Source organism: Metopolophium dirhodum, chromosome 1, assembly GCF_019925205.1.
Source record: "Metopolophium dirhodum isolate CAU chromosome 1, ASM1992520v1, whole genome shotgun sequence".
Taxonomy (NCBI): Eukaryota; Metazoa; Arthropoda; class Insecta; order Hemiptera; family Aphididae; genus Metopolophium; species Metopolophium dirhodum.
Genome location: NC_083560.1, coordinates 38,982,147 through 39,007,349, shown reverse-complemented (window position 1 = coordinate 39,007,349; position 25,203 = coordinate 38,982,147). Strand labels below are relative to the sequence as shown.

At 26.1% G+C, this 25,203-nt stretch overlaps 2 protein-coding genes, 1 long non-coding RNA gene and 2 pseudogenes across 3 annotated transcripts; 2 read left to right on the top strand and 3 right to left on the bottom strand.

The window, feature by feature from the left end:
• Positions 1-202: 202 nt before the first annotated feature.
• On the bottom strand, positions 203-6,701 carry LOC132934932 (ATP-dependent RNA helicase DDX19A-like). The gene is made up of 9 exons (XM_061001357.1): positions 6,484-6,701; positions 6,168-6,391; positions 5,676-5,768; positions 5,365-5,467; positions 5,182-5,296; positions 4,939-5,116; positions 4,642-4,879; positions 633-795; positions 203-573 (listed from the first exon to the last, which is right to left on the bottom strand). Exons 1-9 carry the CDS (start codon positions 6,502-6,504, stop codon positions 314-316), a joined length of 1,395 nt encoding a protein of 464 aa, XP_060857340.1. The 5' UTR covers positions 6,505-6,701; the 3' UTR covers positions 203-313.
• On the top strand, positions 2,227-3,673 carry LOC132935966 (uncharacterized; annotated as a pseudogene).
• A 1,731-nt stretch (positions 6,702-8,432) lies between the features above and the next one.
• LOC132938099 (uncharacterized) lies at positions 8,433-9,549 on the bottom strand. The gene is made up of 3 exons (XM_061004770.1): positions 9,505-9,549; positions 9,195-9,411; positions 8,433-9,122 (listed from the first exon to the last, which is right to left on the bottom strand). Exons 1-3 carry the CDS (start codon positions 9,547-9,549, stop codon positions 9,010-9,012), a joined length of 375 nt encoding a protein of 124 aa, XP_060860753.1. The 3' UTR covers positions 8,433-9,009.
• Positions 9,550-11,016: 1,467 nt separating this feature from the next.
• On the bottom strand, positions 11,017-15,741 carry LOC132950047 (PAX3- and PAX7-binding protein 1-like; annotated as a pseudogene).
• A 5,260-nt stretch (positions 15,742-21,001) lies between these two features.
• On the top strand, positions 21,002-24,835 carry LOC132948044 (uncharacterized). The gene is made up of 4 exons (XR_009664991.1): positions 21,002-21,127; positions 21,361-21,745; positions 21,893-22,016; positions 24,733-24,835. It is a non-coding gene; the product is annotated as an uncharacterized LOC132948044 (long non-coding RNA).
• Positions 24,836-25,203: the final 368 nt, after the last annotated feature.

Sequence of the window (25,203 nt, the reverse complement as noted above, 5' to 3'; positions counted from 1 at the left end):
TTATCAAAATAAAAAACAATTTTTTACAAATAATAAAAATGTGGATGTACCTAACCTTAAAACTTAAAAATAAAAATACTTAAGTATTTAATATAAAAATGTTTACTTATAACAATAAATTATTTTTATTTTCATTTATAAATTAGTATAAAAACAACTTGTTCAAAAAACATTTTGAATTTTAATTTTAATTAAGGTAAAAAGCAAATATTTATCAAATTCACATCCCTTTCTTAATACAGGTTTAAATGATTCATAATTTGTAATACAACTTTAAGATATTAAAAAAAAATATTTAGATAATTATTACAAATCAATCTTCGACTCCCAATTTTTCCATGTCATCTGCATTGTCGGTATTCAAACATTCAATAGGTTTACAAAAATATTCTTCAATTTGTTTCAATACAAAGTGATCCGAACTACCACTTACAAGGTTAATAACAATACCTTTTTTACCAAAACGACCAGTACGTCCTATTCTGTGTAAATATGTACCATAATCAGGACCGCAAGTGACTGTCACGGGCAAATCAAAATTAATAACAATTGTGACCTGCTCAATATCAATACCTAAAATAACAAAATAGAAGTTTAAAATAAATAATTAACAAAATAATGATGCTTATTACCTCTAGACAATACGTTTGTAGTAACCAGAACTTTTTCTTTTCCTTTGCGGAAACGGTCCAAAACAGATATTCTTTGTTCGATCGTGAGTTCACCAGATAATAAAGCTACAGCATGTCCTTGTTCTGCCATTTGATTAATTAACCATAAAGCCATTTTTTTTGTCTAAAACCAAAACAATTGTTATTAAATAATAGAAACAAATATTAAAAATAATTAACTGTCATGCTGTAATATTTATTATTAAGATATAAATATAATATATCTTATTTATATAATATATAAAATGGTTATGTTTACGACCAACACAACTCCTGCTCAAATGAGGTGATAGAAAAATACCTGTGTTGCCATTCATCTGATTTTACCATTTTCTTTAAAAAAAATTTAAGCCGCTCTAAAGCAGTGCATAACTTGCTTGTACCCTAGCTACGGGTCTGGTTGGATGGCTAGTATTTATATAGGTAACACGTTATACAGCATATTACTTTATTTAAAGAAGGCTAAATTTAATAGTCACCAATAAAAAAATATTACTATCAACAATGTATATGCCAAGAAGATTAGAATTAAGGAGACCAAACTCAAGTATACAAAATATCAAAAGCCCAAGGTTATTCTGCCACCAGTAGTGGGTCATTTGATAGGAGGGCTATGTTTTATCATAATATATTATACAAGCCACAAGATGTAAAGAAAGACCTGACAAATGAAATAACTATTGTTATAATCAAAATTTCACCTTTCATGTACATAATTTAAAGATGCTTACACTACAAGTACAGTACAACATTCATTTAATTTTTGATGCTGAAAGTATTACATCATATTTGAAATATTAAAAATAACAAATTTTTAAATCTAATTTTGATGGTAGAAACGTTTATTTAGATAAATCTAGTAGTTTATTTTAAAAATCGAGATTTTTTCAGATTATAAATATGATATGTGATAACATTTTCAAAATAATTTTTTTGGGAATTTTTTGACAAGTATATTTCTTAAATTATTTATTATCCATATTCATTATCCATGTTCTCATATTTTATTTAATAAATATCAATTTATTATCTTAGTTTGTCAGGTCTTTCTGTTATATCCTGTATACTGTATAGTATAATAAGGATTATATGGGTTTTATATACATATATATATATATATGATCTTATTAGTTTTTTTTTCTTAACAAACAATGTATTATTATCAAAAATCAAAAATCAAAAAAAATAAATATACATTTTAATTATTTTTATGTTTAATTTGAAACATATATGATTGGAAGCAGCAAAATAAAATATTTAAAATTTAAATTTGTATCCAAAAAGAAGACATATAACTAAAACTGTAAATTTTCTGCTTACAACTTACAAGTGTGATGTCCATTTTTAAATAAATGTTGTAAATTATTTTATGCCATTTCCAATTTATGTTATGTAACTTAAGTGTATATTTTAATAACTATCACATCAAACATTTTAAGATTTAAATTGATTAAATTTAACAAATATAATGAACTGTTGTTAGGTGTTATTATAATACAAGAACAGCATAATATAATGTACATACAGTGATTTTATTATTTTAAATTAGTAAAATATGCATTACAGATTTAAAGTTTATACGACTGAAGTACAAAAAGCGGTTGCAGATCGAGAAAATGAAAAAAAACACTTCAATTATATTGAAATACTATCAATGATGTATTTGAACGCCGATATCGTAATGAATATGATGTTTTAGCATTGAAATAATCTGAAGGACAATTATGATCCAATCCCGATATTGTTACTATATGGAATAATAGAAAAAAAATATTACTACATCTGAAATTATCTGAAGAAATAATTAATGATGAACTTTATTTAACTGAAAAATGTTAACAAGTGAATCCAAAATCTTATTGAGCATGTTATCACCGAAATTGGCTACTAGATAATGTAGATACTAGTATAAAGAATTGCAACTATGTACAAAGTATTTGAAAATTAATGAAGAAAATGTTTATTGCTGGGATTACCAACAAATTATTGCATCTAAGTGTCAAGAACCAAATGAAAATGAATTGAAATTTACTATGAAAATGATTAAGTCAAATTTCTCAAATTATTCTACAGGGCATTATCGATCAAAACTTTTCAGTGCTGCAGGAAAATATGAAGAATCCACCATAATTTCAGAATTGTCATTGGTTGAAGCCTTCAAATCAAAGTGCTTGGATATATCAGTGGTGGCTTATAGGAAAACTAGGACCATCCAAGTTTATATACAGTTTCTCAAATAAAAAAAAAAATTTATCACATACTAAACAGAAAATTACCAAATAATTAATAAAATTATTGGATTGAGAAAAATAAATTGGGAACAATTCGATTAAAAAATTTTGTATAAAAAACTAGACAATGTCGTGTAAATACACATTATTGATGAAGTAAACCAAGTAATAGATGATCTATCAATAGATAATGTTCAACAAAATATATTTAATCTTAATATTAGTGAACAGCTTCGACTTGTTTTAAATGGACAATTGGACAGTTTACGTCAACTGTTAGATATGGAACCACAAAGCAAGTGGGCATTAGATACCAAATAAAAAATTATTATCTTGACCTCTAAAGCCGTTATCAAATTGAACATTGGATTGCTAACAATAATAATAATAATAACAATAATATGGATAGTGTTCATTTGAATAGATATGGATTAACAGCATTTTAGCATACGCACATGTTTCTATTTAACAAAAATATTGATTTGAGTGATAATGATTTATCCTACAGCTATTTAAATCATTTAAAATATTTAATTATGTATGAAAAATTATCACTGAAGAATTTTAAGCTAGCAAACTTGAATAATTTTCCTGCTATTAATAATCTATAAGTTTTGAATCTGAGAGAAAATCAAATTCAAGAAATTTCATATAAAGAGATAACAAAATATAACACTTAAAAAAATTATCCATGATAAAAAACAAAAAGCTTTTGATAACATATTACAAGGTAATATTGAAATTATGCGATTGTTAAGAAAAATTAGTTAAGTCTTACAACTACAAAGTCCATATTATAAGGCCATTAAAATTAAAATTATATACTTATATATTATTATTACTATTTTATCTTATTCATTATATGATTTAATTGTTATTAACATTATAAGCGTACATTGTGGGGGTTGGAGGTTGGGAAGATGCCTAAAACGCCTTAAGTATAATGAACAGTGTTGATTGATATTTCTAGCTTCCCTTAGATTTTTAAGTAAATTTATGCCTATGAATAACATCTTAGAATATTTTAGTTGATACAAATATATTATAAAACTTAATAATTTTATAAATAAAAAATTTTTTATTTTTATCAATACTGAATTATTGTTATTTATTAGATAATATTAATTTTACGTTTCACAGTAGAAATACTGACTTAATCGAATACCTGCAAAACTATGATAACAAATAAATATTAAATATCCTATGTTGGGAAATATTGGACCAAATATATTTTTTGAAATACAGGACGTTTCAAAAAACATGTTGTTTAGCATTATACATTATTTATGAGTCCGCCATAGTAACAATAATTTATGTTATACCATATTATTACCATATAATTTACTAAACATAGTGAAAGAGCAGTTGTGTGTAAACACATCAGCGGTGTTGAATGTGATAAAGATAAAAATTATCATATGCAATAAATGTAACTTACTTTATTGTTTTATATTAGATGAGTACTGACTAAATATATTTAAAAATAAGGAATGAAATATTTAAAAAAAATATAACCACGTAAAAAGACGCAAAACAAAATATTTTTGATTAATAATTCATTCAAAATAAATTTTTGAAATTGGCTAATAATAACAGATAATCGAATGTATACTCTTTATAATTTAAAATTATTCAATTTTCCTATACGATCAATAAATAAATGCTTAGATACAATATATAATCACCAATGCACAATGAAAAACAGTTATTAACTTATATTAGTATTTTGCTTTAATTACCTGACAAAAGATCATAGCTTGTCCAATAGTTACTCCTCCATAAATATTAACTAATGCATTGTATTTATCTTCTTTATTGTTGCAATTAACATAGTATTGTCTGATATTATCTAATGTTTCTTCTTCGCGTTTTAATCTTAGGATGACAGACATAGGTGCAATAGCATTGGCGAACCTCATAACATCTTCTGTATATGTTGCCGAAAAAAACATCATTTGACATGTTTCTGGTAGTAACCTTAATAAGAAATTAAAACATTTAATTTAAATAAAAATGTTAGTTAGAAGAAGTTTTACTTTCTAATGCGGAAACTTTGATCTTGATGACCTTGGGTGTCAACCATAATATCAGCTTCGTCTAACACAAATACTTTAATATTTTTTGGGTTAAAAAATTTGAACTTAGTTGCCCAATCCAAAACTTTTCCAGGTGTACCAACAATTATATGTTCCTCTATTTTAGAACCTTTTTCAACTGAAAATTAATAATATATGTAATATTGTCTTCACAATTAAGAAACTATACACAAAAATACAAACCATTTTCACCACGAACAGCATACCTTAGCTTAATGTTGGGACAGTAGATAGACATTTTTGCTATAACTTCCCCCGTTTGAATAGTCAATTCATACGTGGGAGATAAACAAACTACCTACACGAACATTTAAAAAGCATTAAATAACTAAATGCATCATTTGCAAAATATTCAAGTCAAATTACCTGTGGATACTGAAATTCCGGATCAACTCTACTTAACATTGCCAAAACAAATGCTGCTGTTTTTCCAGTACCTGACTGTGACTGTGCAATCAAATTTTGAGGTCTATAATATGCAATAAATTTAATATTTTAGTCTTTGTGGATAACAAAGCCTAAAAATATTTATTAATTAATAGTTAGGTTAACTAAAATATCAATTAAGTTATATTTAGAATAAAATATTGATACAAACAAAGAAAATTTAATTGTCTAACAGTGGTTTGATTATTTGAGTTTATGTTCTGTGCAATATTTTTAAGATATGGACTTACGGATTGACCAAGAGTAAAGGCAATGCAGTTTCTTGTATCTTTGATGGTGCATTATAACCCATTTCATAAACTCCTTTAAGCAAATTTGGATGACTAAAAATAATGAAAACAAAAACAACTCAACAATGGCATACATACTAAATATTTCTAATATAATCATTATTTATATTAAAATACAGTAGAAACTCATTTAACAGTCACTCTTTTATCCCCGTCATTGTTCAAAAAACTGCATATTATGCAACGCAGGTCTTACTTCTCCAAAAATACAGAACATTTCCACTCAAAAATCTTTTTAAGAAACAAAGGAGAATGATGGATTTTTTTGTTTACTATGAATATTTATATTATTTTTGTATGAAAATTCAAAATACGTACACACGTTGCATAATAAATATGTGTATGGCTGGTTTTCTATTAACTGTCATTGTTCCGGTCCCAACAGTGATGGATAATCGAGTTTCTACTGTAGTTAAATTTTGGAAATCTTACAGATTAAGTAACTCAAATGACTTGATTGAATATAATGGTGATTTTGGGTCCCGTCTTTGCACCTCAATGTCATGTTTAGATGTTATAAGACCCGTGCGTACAATTTTCTGCAATAATGATTTTTCAGACGCTGGAAATTCTTTGTCTTCTTCATTAGAAATGTGGCTTTGAGTTTCTGCAGTTAGATCATTTGAGTTTTCGTTATCCAACTTTGCATTATTAAACTGTGTTCAAAAATGTATTATAAAACAAAGTATGAACAATTTTCATAATACAAATGAAATATTGCTTTACAAAAATAAAAGCCAGTACTTACGTTTTTAATGATTGATTCCATGATTAAAAATACTAAAAATAAAAATGGTAAACCTAGGACGAGTATCTGTGAGTATAGGTAACTTGGATCACGCAAACAGAATGACTGCAGATTATAGAGTACCTATCGCTCACGAATTGAGACTTTCAGTCTTACAGTTACCTACTGTTTGTGTATCGGTTCAAAAGTCAAAACTCGAAAGTGATTTGGAATTTCGATTTCGGTGATATTGATTGTATTGATTACCGAATGTACAATATATTATCATAGATTATATCATAATCTGTGATATTATATTATCAGGGATATGTACCAAATTTCTAAATAGTATAAAATCTTTAACCAATAAGAAAACATGAAATTGTGGTGTTACGCCGCGGTCGTGGTAGAAGCACCAACAAATAATTAAATAATTTTCCAATCTATGTTTTGCTGTTATCAAACCGCCGACCCGAGCGTAGGTGATACTCATAGATATTTAGAACAATATTGTTGTTCTATATGTCTATGGTGATACCACAGAATAGATAAATGCTGCGGCGATTGTGCTGATAACGTTGTGGCGGGAACCATTTTTAAATTTCAATGACTGATCAATAATTAATATAATAATTTATTAATAGAAACAAATTGAGAATCAAAGGAATATAAAAAAAAAATATTTAATAGTAAAAATTATTTATGATACCGTTCAAATACCTACTTCTAAAATAAAATTAGTTAAAAAAGTATTTGAAAACTAAAGTATTTAGTATTTATAAAGTACCTACTCAAATACTCTACAATACTAATGCCGGGTTGCATAAACGACCGATAAGTGGTTATCGGTTCGATAATACAGAAATCGAATCCATAAAAATATTGTCTGTTGCATAAAAGATCTTTATCTTTTATCGATCCGATAAATATGTTGTTATCGGTTCGATAAATAACAAAAAGAACTCTATAACTTTATTGAACTGATAACAGTGTGTTATCATAAATTTAAAATTTAAAAAACTCGCTAGGTAGCTTCCGTTCGCTTCGCTACTGTGGTTATACATTTTTTTAAATTATTTATTATTTTGTAACTATTTAACATAATGGATCTAAATACATCATCATCGTCATCATCATCATCATCATCATCTGATGATGATCCCCAAATAGTGATATAGGCGAACAATTCAGAAATCGAAAAGGCTACTTTTCATTTAATGTACAAGCTGTGTATAACAGCAAAATGGAGATAATGAATATTGTGGCTAGGTATTACGAAAAAAATATTTTTAGTTAAATTGTATTAAATAATAGTACTATGTATTCAGATGGCCAGGATCTGTGCATGATAGCACTGTATTTGACAACAGTTTACTGTGTGCCCAGTTCGAAAACAATGAGTTTGAAGGATGTTTTTTTCTGGGGATGGTGGTTATCCATGCAGGAGTTATCTCATGACTCCCTTACTGAATCCCACTACTAAGTCCGAAAAAAATTATCAAGTAAGCATATTTGTAGATGTCATTAAGTGATAAAATATTAGTTAATTTTTATGTTCAATACAAAACAAAAAGCCCAAATCGGTACAAGGAATGTCATTTAACGTGTTTTTGGAGTTTTAAAACGACGATTTCCTGTCTTATCTGTTGGCATTCGCACTCAACCAAGGACAGCTTTAACAACAATTGTTGCTACTGCAGTTTTGTATAATATTTTACTAAAACAAAATGATGAAATGCCATTAAATGAACAGCAATTAGACAATAATTTATTAGAAGAACTACCAGCTTTGCCAGTAAGACAGATTGGAAATGTTGTAAGAAACAATGTAATAGAAACTTATTTTTCTTAACCACAAAATAAATGAATAAAATAAACATATCATGTTACATATTCAATTGAAAACCTTAAAGGCCCAATAACAGCAATAATCTTTCTACTTAAAAACATTTTTTGTTCGAGAATAAACCTTTTTATTTTTAACATAAAAATGATATAACAATAAATCCTTATTAAAAAAAAAAATGAAATAAAAATGTAAAAAAAAATATATAATAACAGTCAAATATCTTTTGATTAAAATTAAAATAAAATCATAATTCCTTTTGTTTTATAAATGTAACTATAAATAAATAATAATAATTCTTATAATTGTTTTAATTTTTTTTTCAATTCGTATTCTAAAATCTCTTCTTTTAGCTTGTTTTGCTTGGCTTGGGAAATATAATTGTCTCTTTCTCCCTTTAGTTTTTCAATTGCCACAATTTTTTCAACTTCTAAAATTTCTAGCTTTATATCAGACTGTTTTCTTTTAAGATTGTTGTTGTCATTTATAAATGATTCCTTTAAATTATATGAACTTAATTGCTTGTTAGTAAGTTCATTTAAATTTTTATATACCTTCTTGGGAGGTACACGCGTTGTTGAACTCTTGGGCAATTTTTCTCGTGGCGTTGAAGTTTCGATTGCTTTTTGTGTTGACAGCTTGTGACTAGTTATGTTTTCTAAACAAAATTAAACACTTGTATAAAATGTGTTTTATAAATTTTAATAACAATTTTTACCATATGCTACGTGTTGATCTTCTACCACATCATCAAATTTAAGAGATATTGGTTCTAAAGCATTTACTTCCATATCATTAGGGCCCAAATAAGAATCTAAAAAAAAAACCAACAACACAAAATAAAATATTTTCGAATTGAATTTTAAAAATTATTTAAAGTACTTACATTCTACTGGAGTACATTCATCAAAAATTTCAACACATTGATCATCAGTATAAACTGGAGTATAACTTTTATTTATAACTGCAGATGTACTAGGAAAATCGCCATCACAATCATAAGGTGATTCTACTGATTCAAATCGGTTACCCATCATTCCAATTATTTTGTTGCTTATAGTAAAAGAATGATTTTGAGATTGACCAGTTTTGTAAGTTTCTCTCTATTAAAATCATATCCAAATGTTATGGAGATAAAACACAACAGAAAATATAGATAAATATAGAACAAAGTTTTTAAGAGGATGTCGGCTCACTATTTGTTTTCTCTCTAATCCATGCGCTACATAGACATAACGCATTTATGAAGAATCATTGTTTTATGTTTTTGAGTAATCTTAATGTAAACACATTACAAAAACAATAGAGGATAATATTTTTAGGGTATGACAAATCAATTAATTTAATATATTGTCTCAAAACAATTTAAACATAATTTAAACATTTTTTTTTTTATTTTGAGAGTCGAATACAAAATCAAATAATAATAAAATATAAAACCCGTTATGTCATACCCTCAAAAATATTATCCTCTACAGCAGGTGTGTCCAACCTTTTGTGAAGACTGGGCCACATCATATAGGTAGAAGTTGTTGTGGGCCACATATTTATTTTTAATAATAATTATAATTATTATATAATAATAATTCAAATTTAATGATTAAATTATATTTTATAATACAACAATATATTTTTTTATAATTTTACAATATCGAATAATAAGCAAAAATATTTTTACAAGTATTAATATTTAATTATAAGTACACAGAAAAATATATTGTTTGGTGGTTCATGGCTTTTAAATTGAAGTGAGAGTCGCATCAAAATCTACAGCGGGCCGCGGGTTAGACCCCCTTCTCTACAGTTTTTGTTATAGGTAATTTTACCATAAGATTTATCATAAAAACAATTTTAGGTGAAAGAGTTTTATCTATGTTGCGCGTGGGTCTGAGAGAGAAGACAAATATTGCGCTGTTATCCTCTAAATTAAAATTGTCATATCTGTTTTAAATTTAAAAGCATCAATTAATTGTAAATTGAATAAATATATGATTTTATATTACAGAGCCAAAGATAGGCAAGTTAATGAAAATCATTAACTGTGGCTAGTTAAGTTAATTCAATTAAAATGTCTTCAGTTATAGTTAAAAGTTAACTTAACTCAGTAAGAAAAATTTTTTTTTCAAGTTATAATATTCATGTAATAAATTGCATTAGGATTTTGATTTGTACAAACATTTACCAAGGCGCTTAGCACTGTGTAAACATGAAACTTAAAATTATTATTATAGTACATAGGTAGGTACTACATTGTTACTAGAAACTTGTAGGCTACATATATGCATAAAAAAATTAAAATTAACTTAACTGTACAATAATGATGATTAACTATAAAAAGCTAAGTTAAAACAATACAAAATTTAACTGAATAAGTCAATAGGTTAAAATCGAAAATAACTAACCAGTTAAGTTAAAAAGTTTGAAAAAAATTAACTTTTTAACAAGTTAATGCCCACCATTGTGTAGAGTTAGCATTGAGATAAAAAGCAACCTACTTTATTCATTAAATTATTATACATAGTACTTACTTTTTCATTATTTAAATCAGATTTGGCCGATTCTTACATATCGTAATCAATTAAGTTACAAGGTGTAATAATTTGCACACAATAATACAAGTATATAATATAATGAAGTATGTATTTAAATTTCTCTAGTACATTATTTATTAAGATTGATATACCGATGAAGTGTATCAGAATGCAATGTCATAGTCTGAGAACTTCATTGAGTTTATCCAGCGCCAGCCTAAAAAAAAAAAGTATATCGTAACAAATTGTTGTATTTAAATAATAGGAATAAATGACAAACATTAGATTTGCATATTACAAGTATTTCAACATACTTGGCCTGTGGATGTGACTTATCTATTACCATTGAAACTAATTTCAATTGGGTAAAATTTGCTGTTATTTCGTTAGGGGTAGTGTTTCCATACGACAACCATGAACTAGGTAACAAACGAGCAATCTAAAAACGTTAACATTTTCAATGATTTGAATGTAATATGTCTTTTAAAAGTTAAAAAAAATGTGCCATTGTAATTTTCAAAATAACTTCTAATGGCTGTAACGTTCGGACAGATGTTAACAAATAGCTGTTAAGTATTTGATTTATTGCTAAATCTATTAACACAACGTCTTCAATAATTTGATGCCACCTCATTATATTGCACAGTAATTTTACAGCCATGTTAAACTGTCTTTGAAAAAATACATTCATATGAACATTCATACAGTATTCATTACTCTGAAAAAAAATTTATTTTTAAAATATAGACTCTCTAAATGTTTAAATTAACTCACTGTCTAGAGGATATTGGAATAAACACATCATAATCTACCGCATCTAATATTCTATCCACTATAATGGTCATCAACATCATCAATAAATTACTATATCTGGAACAATAGTTAGGTACCTGTATACGCTTAACAATACTACAGATATGCTTGGTCTGTTTTGATGACAATGGATCCCACTGACTCGTAACCATTTCTATAAATTAAAAAGGAAACATTTTTTTTTAAATGTTAATTTTTTTTTGTTTGGAAGCATACATACGATCAATTTTAATGAGTACAACTTTTTCTATTATTTTGGGAATTAATTCTAAATCAACATCTTTTATCAACTGATCGATATCATTATTTCCTTTCAATGTATACATTCGCATACTCTTATACCAAAACATATCTTCCAACTTCAGATCATCCTATAAAAATGATACATAAAATGTATAAACAGTCGTGAAAATAGGATGGTTTAATTTCTATCAAAATGTATATAATCATTATAAAATCAATAAATATAATATTATGAATTGTAAAGATAATACAGTAAAACCAATATTAAAAGGAATTTACTCAATTAAATGAAAAGAATATATATTTTTTCATGTGTAAGACATATTGGAATATTTAAATATATATTTAAAATGGATACAAAAATTAATATTGTTCTCAAGTTTTTCTTGCACAATATGGCTTACATAGATAATCCATCTTGTTATTAAAAAAAAATGTTTGTGCCACATTTTTTATGGGAACGTAAAGCAAATACATAAATAATTTTTCTGTATAATTGCAATTATAGAACTTGAAGTTCATATATTATACTTCTAAAAGATATACCTCCAACGGATTCCATGTAAGCATTTCTATGTGAACAAAAGGTCCCACTAACTTGGATAAACACACATTTACATAAGCTTCAATATAACTTTCCAAGTACTTGTTTTTCCATTCTAGCATATGTCTTAACTCTAAATCAACTGATGAAAATTCCTAAAGAACATTGTCCAATGACAGGTTTGAGTCACTTTTAATTATCTCTAAATACAAAAAAAATCACATATTAAATTCAAATATCTTTAAATGTAATTAATATTTGTTACAATAATTAAGGAGTCCAGTATAATTTATAAATTTTTTTGTACCTAATTGATTTCTGAATGCTGACACATCTGTTTCAGGAACTTCTTCATCGCTAGACATTTCATCTGCATGTTTACTTATTGCTTTTATTTCTCTAATTCTCATATGTCTGATACGACGGCTTTCGCACTCTGCAGCTTTTCTTTGTAGTTCTTCAGATCTTGTATATGTTGTTGGAGTTCTTAATTCTGTTTGAAGATTTACATTTAGATCTTTATTTAAATAATAATAATTAGTAATTACTATTTGTTGATGATTCTTCTGCTTGATCTCGAACGCCTGGCTAACAAATCTGTACGTCTTTTTTCATACATTAACGAGTAATGTAATTGATTTAAGAATTCATAAAATTATTAACAAGAATAGACAAATATGTAAATAATAAAAAGTTATAGGTTAACTATTATGAGGATTATAATAACAGCTTATTCAGACAGTAAAATAATATTAAAATCAATAATTGTTTTTTTTTTATACACGCTAAAAATATATCCAATAATATTATTATTTAAAATATTTGACTTAAAAAAGTTTTATATCATACTTTTCACAAAATACAAAAATATTTAATTATTAAAATATTTGCAGTGTTTTGTTGTTATTAGAAAAAATATTAAAAATATCTATTGTACACCCATATCAACTTATTAAGTACCTATTCACTAATATTAAGTTAATGATATTGTATTTTAAAACAATTTTAGAATGTTAATATTATATTTTTTTGCTAAAGCAAAAATGATCCTATTATTTCTTTTACAGTAGTCTGTCTACTGAATAACATCACTAAAACTAGATAACACCCTTACCTTTTCAACAAGACCTTCTACCAGATCGGTGACGTACCCTCGTAAATCTCGATAAAACTGAAAACAATCAGCCAAATCTGGAACATTCATCTTTAGCATTTCATTTCTACTCTTAATTTCTGGTATTTTGTTTATCATATCTTCAAAATATTTCTGATCTGAATTCTGATTTTTTTCCATCTCACTAACTCTGAAATAAAAAATACAGGTAAGACTTTATAACTATAAACTTATTATATATGATATACATTTCTTTAGGTTTATTTTCTTTAGATCTAATTTCATTGTAGTCATTGGTGCTTGTAGAATGTACAAATCAGAGAATTTAGGTTTTTGACTCATTACTAATAGAATCATAGCTTGTTCTTGTATAATCATATTATTGTACATTATTATTGTATGGAAGATTACTGTGATAACTGTGATACTGTTACTTCTTTCCTTATTTGTTGAGTTTCCCAATTATTGTCTTCATCAAGTTCATCAGGGTCTTCAAACTCAGTGTTGTTAGTATGATCTAAGTTAAATTTATAATTTTAAACCATTTAAATAGTATTAAAATAGTACTAGAATAATTAAATATTTTAATTACCAGCCACTGTAGTATGTAAGCTTTTTTTTCGATCCTCAGCTTGACTAACAATTCCTGACATAACAATATTACCATATTCATCACTATCTTCTAATTCATCTTCTTCTCGTGTTAAACGTCGACCAGTAATTTGTTCATTGTCAACTTTCAACTCACAAAATCATTTATTTTTTTAAATTTATATAATTTGATTATTATAAGTATTCTATCAAAATACTTATGAGATTGTGATGATATTGGTATAGAATCTTCTTTCAAATTACGCGCTTGTTGTCTTCGTTCTTGAGCAGCATAAATTAATGCTGCGTCGGAAATTTGTCTTTCTGGAAGTAAAATAATAACATTACAATATAATTTTAAACTAAATTTCTACCTTCTTCTAAATATATTTGGTCAGATTATTCCTCTTTTTTGTATGATTCCAATATTTATTAATTTGTTTAAACAATATTTAGAGGTAATTTTTAATTTTCTTAGTAGTTTCTTTAAGCAAAAGGAAAAAACTAAAGACAACCTGCTAAAAATATTGATAAATTGCAATAAACACAGTTTTAAACATTTAACTCAAATTCACAATTTTTTTTACTTAAGGCATCCAGTGCCAATGTAATTTTGTCCACAAAAATACACTCTACGGTAATAATGATTCTGTTCTGTAGAATCAACCAAACTTAAGGGTAATATTCTCCAGGCTGTATTGAACTACGTTTTTTAATATTTTAATCTCAAACTTTATACCCAATGTCTTAAAAAAAAAACAGGATTCTAAGCTTTTTTTTTTGATGAAAATATGAAAAACCGGCACCAGACCCCTTAATAATTACATTGCTTTCATATTTTTAACAATAATTAGACCCCAAAACAAGTTACCATAGTTTATCTTTTATCTTAATTTATTTAATTTGGTGTTACATTTTTTAAAATTGTGCTTAAGAATTGTAATAATCGATGAGCAATCAGTTTTTAATATATATAAGCTTATTCTTACTTTTTAATACTTGGTCAGGATTAGAAAATTGATGAGATGAAGAACTGTATATATCAGGTTCTTCATCTGATGATACATAGCCAGCTATTACAGCAGCTCGGCCTGTAAGCATTATTTCCTTTTCAACAGGTTCAGACTAAACATAATATTAAACAAAATTATGAATTTGATATAATTTAAAAATGAATTACGTTAACACTTTTTTGGTTTTTCGTCAATAATAGGTTTCATAGTATCAGCAAAGCTTTTGATTTTTTGCCATTTTCTACTTTATCTCTAGCCATTTTTTCTTTATTCGTTTGCTTTTTCATTTTTATACTATACAATGATTTTTACTTTGAATACTTCGCCATCATCACCTTAAGAAATACAGTTATTACTCCATGATTAATAACAATATTTAATAGTTAATTAAAAAAATACTCACATTCATATAACTCATCACCAAGACTTAAAGTGTTAACTTTCATAATTGCCATTTCTTTTAGTAGGCTTGGCATTTTTAATACTGTATCCACATCAAACTTTTATTTTCATTGTCCTGAAGATCATCTAAGACCATCTCTTACACGTATGTTTCGTTTAGGCTTCCTAAATTTCATTGCCATTTATAACAACTCTTAAAAAAAAGTAAAATTACTACTATAGATAAAAATTAACGACTTGTTCTTCACAAAGACAATAAAAAATGGTGAAATATTGTGGGTTTAATTTGTTGGTGTTTGATAATGGATTTGTAGACTCTGTATCCCTTGAAATTAGCTGTTTAATCCTCGGAGCAGAGCACCCATTTTGCTGGGGTGTTGCGATCTTTTGCGCAGTCTTCCGAATGATCATCGTCGTCACATCTCACGCAGCGAGAATAATTATTGTGCAGCGGTCATTAGGCCAGGCAATAGACACAACATTTTTGAAAATGGCGGAACAAAATCCCAACCAAGATTTTTTTTTTTAAGTTTTAATAAAATATGCTCTATAACATACTAAAAGTCCCCATTGATCGGACTAGAGCTTTTTTTTATAAGCTCATGATAGTTTAAAAATATGAGCTTTTTTGAATATCTCAAAAAATATTACAAATACCCAAAAAAGTTTCAAATAAAAGTTATTTATTAGACAATTTACAAAAAAAAAGTGTACTTATATTTTTTCATTTAAACAAATATTTGGCAAGATATATTTGTATAAAATTGACAGTTAAAAAATTATTAAAAAATTTCTCTCTCTTTCCGTGTTCAATAGGTTAAAAAAAATCATTAACTAGCCCAGCTATGTATTTTTCACTACAAAATCATTTTTATATTTTAAATTTGATGAATTTTGTCAAAATGCCTACTTTAAATGCTTGTGAAAACAATTGTGTAAGTATAGTATGTATTTTTAATATTTTTCAACTGCGGTTGTAACAATAAATCATTGTATTATATTTTTACGCTTTTTGACCCATCGAATACAATTGTAATGACATGTATAGAAAAAAAACTAAAACAATTAGAAACTGAAAATTTCCGTGAAAACACAAAACAAGTCAAAATATTTTCAAAATTTTGAAATTTTATTGTATAAATAAAATGCTATTAATGCTAATATAAATATTCAGTGAAAGTTCCATGTATCTACGGTAATTTATCTTAGAGTTAAGCCAAAACCAAAATCAGTTTTGTCAAAAATCAATTTTGTCCTCCCAAAGTACCAATTAGATTCACTCTCCTTAAAAAAAAATGCAGTTGAAGATAATCCAAGCATTTTTACTAAAAATTAATGACAGACTAAAAAAAAAAAATAAAAAACAAACATCATTGTAAAATCAATATTTATCACTTCACTCAGAATCTAAAATAAAGCTTTTTTTCTCTTATTGGTCTTAAACTATTAACCATCAGCAACTATGGCCATTAGCATGCCACTGCTTCAAAATCGTGGACATTAGATATTGGGCTTTTCGGCATTATTTTAACACACTTGTCACTAGTAACTATATAAATAATAACTAATAACTAACACTAATCTAGCTATTCGCTAATGCCTGCCCCTTACAGCTGATTTACGCCGGTTACTACAAGCGTCTCACTTTGAAGCGTCTCACAATGCCCAAATTTGATTTAATATAATACATCCATAGCAAGTCGGCCCCGGTAACAACGAGTTAGAATCATAGATATCATAGAATATAATCTTTAATATCTATGGTTGGTACGAGCCACCCATAGTCACTGTTCATTTCATAGTCCACTTTTCACTTATTTAAGTAGATTGTTGTTTTTTGTCAAAAACCGAATTTGCATAAGCTTTCGATTATCCTTAACTTTTGACCCCCAAAGTAACAACTAGATTCACTTTTCTACCAGCAAAGGTACTGTTGACTGTTTAGGAAAATCTAAGCATTTTTACTGTCCTTGAAAAAACACACACACACAAAAAAAAAGTTCTATCTATTACCTATTTTATAAAAAGAAACAAAATGTATTAAATACAGAAATTAAAAATGCAGTGTTAGAAGTTACGCCCAAAACGAAAAAACATGGATAACTTTTGAAATATTGTATCTACAATGATAATTTTAGATAGGTACTAAGCGGAGTGATTAATGTATTAATTTTACACTGATGTGTTTTTTTTTTGGCTGATGTTTTAATATATTGTTATTAACTACCAATAATAAAAAGCAGGTAAGTGGATGTCGCTCTGCTGTACCATAGGTTAAGAGTGGGTCAATGTATAATAGATTGTATTAAACTTGAATTCAATGATATAATATCATTATATAAGAAAAACGATTCTGAGCTGAGACGGTGTGTCAGTCTGGATTTTTTATATTGTTATTATTAATTATTATAGCCTGTTAGTTGAATTAATATCATAATATTGGTATTATTTTTTATTCGTTGCTCTGGCGATAAACAAAGCGTTAGAAATTAAAATCCAATTTTTAGCCGGTTTTCGTAATTTGTCGGTAGTTTTTCCTGTGGCATTAAATAAGTAATGAGAAAATCGAAAAATGGCCTTTTTTAAGTACCATCTTGATCCAATTTCCTAAAACCTAAGGTACTATATGTTGAGTACTCCTTCTGGTAGAAATTTTGTATACAGGATAAAAAAAAAATAAACACCATTGTAAAACCACTAGCTTTCTCGCTCCGCTCAGAATCTCAAAAAGACACCTACAATAAAAAAAATAAAATATATAATATAGATGAATACTTTTTACCTTTTTCTATAAAAGATTTTTGGTCATTATAGGCTGACTTGTATTACACTAGAGAACCAACGATTTATTAGTAATTTTATAATGTCTTTATTATAGGTACCTACAACCTAAGGAATAAAATTCAAAATTTTTCATTGCATAATGACTTCTTTGTTCTAAATTATTTGTATGCATGTATTTAGATACTATCTTTTTCTCAAATACAATTATTAATATTATTAAATATTGTCATTTTTAAATTTCCTATTACAAAAAAATATATGAAAAATTTAAGAGTTTATTCACTAAATTATCATATATAATGCTTTCAAAGTATTACAATTAAAAGATAATAATTATTAATTATTAATTAATATATTGATTTTAAATACAATTCATAAAATGTTGATATTGAGTTTAATACTAGTATTCATATTACCTATGTTACCAAAATGTATATATTTTTAATACCTTTTTATAAGCATATATTACTCAGTTGTACCTATCACCATTGATTTTATAATACATTATAGTATTCATAGTATTTATAGTATATTATAAAATCAATGCTATTACCTATATATTATTATATATTAAGCGAGATCCCGGGTATAGGAATATATCTATATGCTAAATGGTTGATAGATTTATATGGTCATCCTAGATCAGTGCTTATTTTCTTTACACTTTAATCGTTTATAGAAAAAATTGAAATAATTCAATTTTAATACCTTAATTAATTTTTTTTTAAAGTATATTAAAACATTAATTTACTATACATTTTAATAATTTATCTGTGTGAAATAGTACATGTAATTTTAGTATATACCTTATCTAGAAAAAACAATTAATAATTTTGATTAAGAGGGCCTTGACAGTTTTACATTAAATTTAGTGAGCCTCTTGACAAAAAAATTTGAGAAGCACTGTACTAGATTTTACTATAAAATATCTAAATACATATAACTAGCTGTCCCGGTAAACGATCATGTTTGTAATGTTGCATTTCAATTTAAAAACTTCATATACATTTTTCACTGTTTATTTTTCTAACATAATTTGTAGTTATTAAAGAAATATATAAACAACATTTTTGACAAAGGTTGGTTGCTCAATACACAGTCAAATATTAACCAAATATATCATAACGCATTATGTCAAAACAAGAATGATATTTACTTGCAAAAGAAAAAAATAAGCAAGTTGCTAAAAACAAGAAAACACTAAAAAAAACCAAACAATTTTCAAAATTAGTTTGAAGTTTATAAGATAACTATAATCGAATAATATTATAATATAAAATATAAATAATATACCTAATAATATAATAAAATATGCAAAATATTTTAAACATGTTTTTAGAGTTTTTTATGAGCATTAGAAAATAATACTCCACTCTACCAGACTACTATTAAAATTAGGAGCAGAATCATAAAAGTTTTAATTTAATTTAAAGATTTTAAGAAGGATGCAAATTTCCAAAGAAGTGACTAAATTTACATCATATTTTACAATTGATGTCTACTTGATAAAAAATATTGCAAATGATTAAAATGCAAATGTAATGTATAATTACAGGCTCCAATTTATTATACTAACTCGATTAAAAAAAAAACCTTTTATGATTCAATGTTTTTGTAAATAAATTCAATTTAAAAAAAAATAGCATTTTAATTCTTAAGTTTTAAGACATTTTGTATTTAACAATATGAATACAGAGGCCTTCATAGGACAAGAAGCGCGCTCTGGTTAATATAGAACTGTGGTAATATTTTCAATATAGAGTGTATAGAGGTCCAGAGTGACGACATATTATCAATACACCTTGGGTAGTACAAAGTTTTAATAATTTATTCAAATGTGACATTACAATTTTAAATTTGTAATTAATTATTAAAAATTAATTTTCTTACCTAATTGTACTGACGTACAGTTAAGAATATTTAAATGCATGCCAAATATTTGTGTTTGCTCTTTAATATCTTTTCTTTAAATAATTTGAAATGTTTTAAAATAGTTTCTAAATGGTTGTATTTTATTTTGTAAGTATTTAAACACAATTTTAAAAGTATTTTTTACAACACTGCTTTATCACCAATGACCAATCAAGCCAATTAAAATGCCAATTTTGACTCCAAGGATAGTTCATGAATAAAGACATTTTTTTAATTGTAGTAAAAATGTATTATTTAATATTTATATAATGTACGGTGTAATTTTTTGTGTTTTGTTTAAATTCTGCGTATTAAGATATTTTTAATCAAACTAATAAGCCGGGTGATTGTTACACCTAATTAATCCAACTGGGCCTATCCATTATATAATATTATCCATGTCTCAAGCCCATTATGTAAAATGGTCGTGTGATATACAAAAAATCCTCGTTTTTCAAACACTCACACAGTGTGGAGGATGAGTCGATATCGTTGCGACCTGCGACCACCACCGACTACGTTCGTTACTCAGTATAACGAAAGGAAATAACAAATACAACAATGGCTGATATCCCTAACAAAAAAACACCACTAAGAGCGCTAAAATCACACGCCAGTTTTCTTTATAGTTTATAAGATAAGAAATTGGAATTATCTGTTATCATTCCATATACACGACAAATAATTAATGATTTGTAATGCATTTATGTCTAATCTATTTAGATATTATAATATAGTCCAAGTAAATATAAGTCCAAACGTCCAGCAAGTAACGACAATTGAAGTATTATTAATTGTGATTTATTAAACGAATATAGCAACTCTGTCACTCTGACATGAGTTCTCTGTGGATAAACAAATTTATGTTTAAGAGTAAGTTTTATTCAAAATGGTCTAGTACTATAGGTAATAGTTTTGGGGCCGTTCTTACAAGGTCTGGTTAATGTTAAAGGACACTTCACCGGAGGCATTCTGCCGGTAATAAAATCTGTTATCAGCCGGTTAACATAAACCGACACTTAACCAGACATTTATAAATGTATAGTCTTATTTAATTTTATTACCATATAGAGAATATAACAATTCATTTTTTTTGTTTATAATAGAATATTTGAGTAATATGAGGAATATGCTTTGGAAATTTAATGTAAGAGCCTCACAACAAGACCAGAATGTTTTATTAGTGCTAAAAAACAAATAGTTCATATTTACAACATTCAAGAATTAAAGAGGAATATATAATTTTGTTTGCATGGGAAATCATAGAGGTACTCAAACTCAATATTTTAACAGATTTATATATCTATATTTATTTTTAGGTGAATAAAATTGAAGATGAAAAAGATTACATCAGATATTGAAAGGATAGATTGATAAGCAGTAATTGGTGCTAAACATGTAGAAAACCAGAAGATAACCCACTTGACGAGTTGGCTGGAGTTCCTAAAAATGTATCGTAATTAAAGCGGTTAATCCGATGAAGAGTTTAAAGTAAGTTTTTCATGTTTGATGTCTATGTGTATTGCCATCTTATTAAATTTGTATCAATGTACATCATAAAAGTTGGATAGACGGTGTACAGCTATCAGCTTCAGTTGTGAATGTAGATAATAATGAAAAAATTATTTGTTGTTGCAGGTTTCCTTACCAGTAATCAAAGCACTATTGTCACTATATTGAAAGGCGTTGCATAGCATGATATGCGCTTGCTGCCACTGATCGGCCCACTCAAGACAAATTAAATGCAAAATAATTTTTATAAGTATGTTGTGCATAAATTTTATCATGGTATTGATATTAAAGATTGTCAATTAAGTTAAGCCCTGTTAGAGACCATAGAAGAAATTAATTAAATTTTGGAATAGTTAGGGCCTTGCATATCTGTAGTATATCACATACAGTAAGTTTTGCTTAAGGTGATCAATGTTTTATAGAATCAAAATTTTATTAAAATCAAAAAAGATAAAACCAAATTGTATGTTACAAATATAAAATCGACCTTATTTAGAATTACCGTGTACTAGGTAATTGAATCATTTTTATCGATTTTATAGCTTTTCAAACTGATTATGTTAGGAGCATAGAATATGTTCTATGATTAGGAGACCAACAGTTAGTATAAAGTATACAATTAAATTGTATTTTTCAACTTATCAGTGTATCGATATACATTCTGTCGTTCAGTAGGTATTATTATATTATATTATTTGAGTTCCTGGTTCAAAATTGTTTCTTAAATTACGTCGAGCAAACAAAAAAAGTTATCTATAAAAGAAAAAAATGGTTTACTATTTTGATAATTTCAAAAAATGTTTGTATAGAGAAGTTGCGTTCATTTTGAAAACTCCCCAGCTTATATTAAACTTATATTAAAATGTACATAATATAACGATACATAGAAATACATACTTTACATAGAAAAAAAAAATGATTTATGGAATAAACTGGTTAGTAAAATGAAATTTATATGCACTTATGTCATCACTAGGGACCAAAACTTGATGACCTAAATATCTTTAAAAAATGCACTAAAAAAAAAATGTTAAAATGACTTAAAAAATGAACACAAAAATACCAAAATTACTTTATAATGTCTTAACATTTTTAAAAAATTACATTTTACAAAATTTAGGTTTTATACAATTGATGTATCATAAATCATAATTAATATAGGTGCTAGCTCTTCAAACATTTTTATTGTTATAAGATCCTTCAAAAATTTTTTTTGCAATTTGAATTAAGTTGACTGACTTGGAAAATTTTTCCTGATTGACCGGTTCAAAAATAGTATCCGCCTACAGTTTATTAAATATTCATAGATGGCGACAATAAACGATAAAGATAATGAACGTTAATAATCAACAATCTAATGAAAACTGAATGTGTTACAATGATATGTAACTTTCATCAAGAAAAATGCAAATAAATGTAAAAAAAACAGTTCAAAAATGAATAAAATGCACCAAAAATACTAAAAAAATTTTGTAAAGCAATAAAAATTGTACCATTAAATTCTATATTCTATTAATCAAATTTCTGTAAAGACTAACCTCAAATATAAGCATTATTTATTTATTTTATTAATTCAAACAGGCAAAGCCCAGGAACAGTTTTAAATCAAATCATTATAACTAAGTAATTTAACAGATAGAAAGAAAAAGTGAACAGAGTGAGATTAATAGATATTAAATATAAAAAAATGGCGAATAATTAATTAAGATTAATAATAACAGTAATTGACATAAATATGGTTTATAATATTGACAAATAATTCACATGTAATAATTATTAATATAATTATAAAAAGACTCGATAGAGTTAAAATTAAATAAATCAACCTGCGTATCATTAGCTAATCTCATGATTCTATTAATGGGAGCATTTTTTAAGTAATTAGTTCTATGTAATTGCATATAAAAAGTATTAGTAGATCTTGTTTGACATAAAAGGACATAGAAATTAAGATAATTTAGTAATCCACTAGAATTAATGATACCGTTTAGAACTTTATATAGGAACTTTAAATCTATTATATTTCTCCTGGTTGTATTCATGTTTAAAGTGTCTTTATAACACAAGTGTCATTAAAAAAAAAAGATACAAATGCATAAAGTTCACATTAAGCGAAACTCACTGTATTATAACTTTTATATTCGACCAAATAAATATACCAAAGTGTTATGTATCATAACGTCGATGAGGCATAAAAAAGAAAATTCATTTTTCAGGAGATATAAAATTTTGATTATAATACTAATTTTTTGAAGTGAAACCTCTTTTAACAGGGAACTAGTAAAAAATATTGATCACATGACCGTAACGGTCGGATTTATTTATAGAAACTATAAATATCATTGAAAATGTATTTTACACAGTATTTTTCAATTAATATTACTGTAACACTGGTCTTACTTTGTAATAATAGTATAAATATATTTATAAATATATTTCAATCTTGGCGACAATGATAAATTTATTTTTACATTCCAGTATTTTTAATAGTTATAATAAAATAATAATAATTAATTTATGCTACTAATGATTCATACATATAAATCCCACAAACCCAATAAATATAAAAGAGACACACATTTTTTTATACTAGACTAGATTCTTTTGTATATTACTTATAAAAATGGCTTTTGATTGTTATATTGTGTTATTTTATAGAAAAGATATTTGTTATGTCTTATTTTATTTAAGAGGTAATGCTTTTATTGTATATAAAGATTATAAGTCATCTGAAGTAGTGTTGTGGGCCATTTTTATGAAAAATAAGCTGTATAAATGTCTAGTGCTCCTGTCATAGGCTATATAAAAAGGAGTTTTCTTCAATACTGTAGCAGTCTGTTGTTATCTCTTTTTTGGATAAATTATTATTTTTTTGTTTTTTTATGAACATTTTTTTTTATTCTTTTATAATTTTTTGAATATAATTCAAATCAACAAATTCTTATGATTTTGATATTCTGTTTCAGAATACAATTTATTCTCTGAATATGCAGACAATTAAAACAAAAATTGTTTATAATTTTAAAAAAAAATTTCCATTTGTCAAACAGTTAATATTTTATTTTTGACATCACCATAAAGATTAAACTTGTATTGTTTGTAATTTGTATTTGTATTTGTTCTAATGATACTTGGTTGAGCGATATTGACTTGTAATGTATTCTTTTTTTATTTTTTAAATATTTTTAATGTACCTAATAATTATATGTAAATGGTTTTGATATCAATAATAAAACAAACAAAATTTATTAAATAAGAAATATTTGATTTTATTTTTAAAATATTATGATATATAGTGCAGGTGTGCTGCTAGTGATATTTAGCGTATTTTATGTTAGGTAATTCGGTTGTTGAGAGCGGATAGTTTCATAATAGAGAATTACTTTTTGTTTTTGACTAATCATCTGTAATGAAAAGATCTACAATTTGTCTACATA

Bases quoted from the DNA above. Each gene is read 5' to 3' on its own strand.
- LOC132934932 (XM_061001357.1), bottom strand. From the start codon at position 6,504: ATGGAATCAATCATTAAAAAC. The intron at 6,392-6,483 runs GTAAGTACTGGC...TTTTGAACACAG, and splicing joins TGGAATCAATCATTAAAAAC to TTTAATAATGCAAAGTTGGA. The intron at 5,468-5,675 runs GTAAGTCCATAT...TGCATATTATAG, and splicing joins CCTTTACTCTTGGTCAATCC to ACCTCAAAATTTGATTGCAC.
- LOC132938099 (XM_061004770.1), bottom strand. From the start codon at position 9,549: ATGCGTTATGTCTATGTAGCGCATGGATTAGAGAGAAAACAAATA. The intron at 9,412-9,504 runs GTGAGCCGACAT...TGATTTTAATAG, and splicing joins GATTAGAGAGAAAACAAATA to AGAGAAACTTACAAAACTGG. The intron at 9,123-9,194 runs GTAAGTACTTTA...TTTTTTTTTTAG, and splicing joins TGAATGTACTCCAGTAGAAT to ATTCTTATTTGGGCCCTAAT.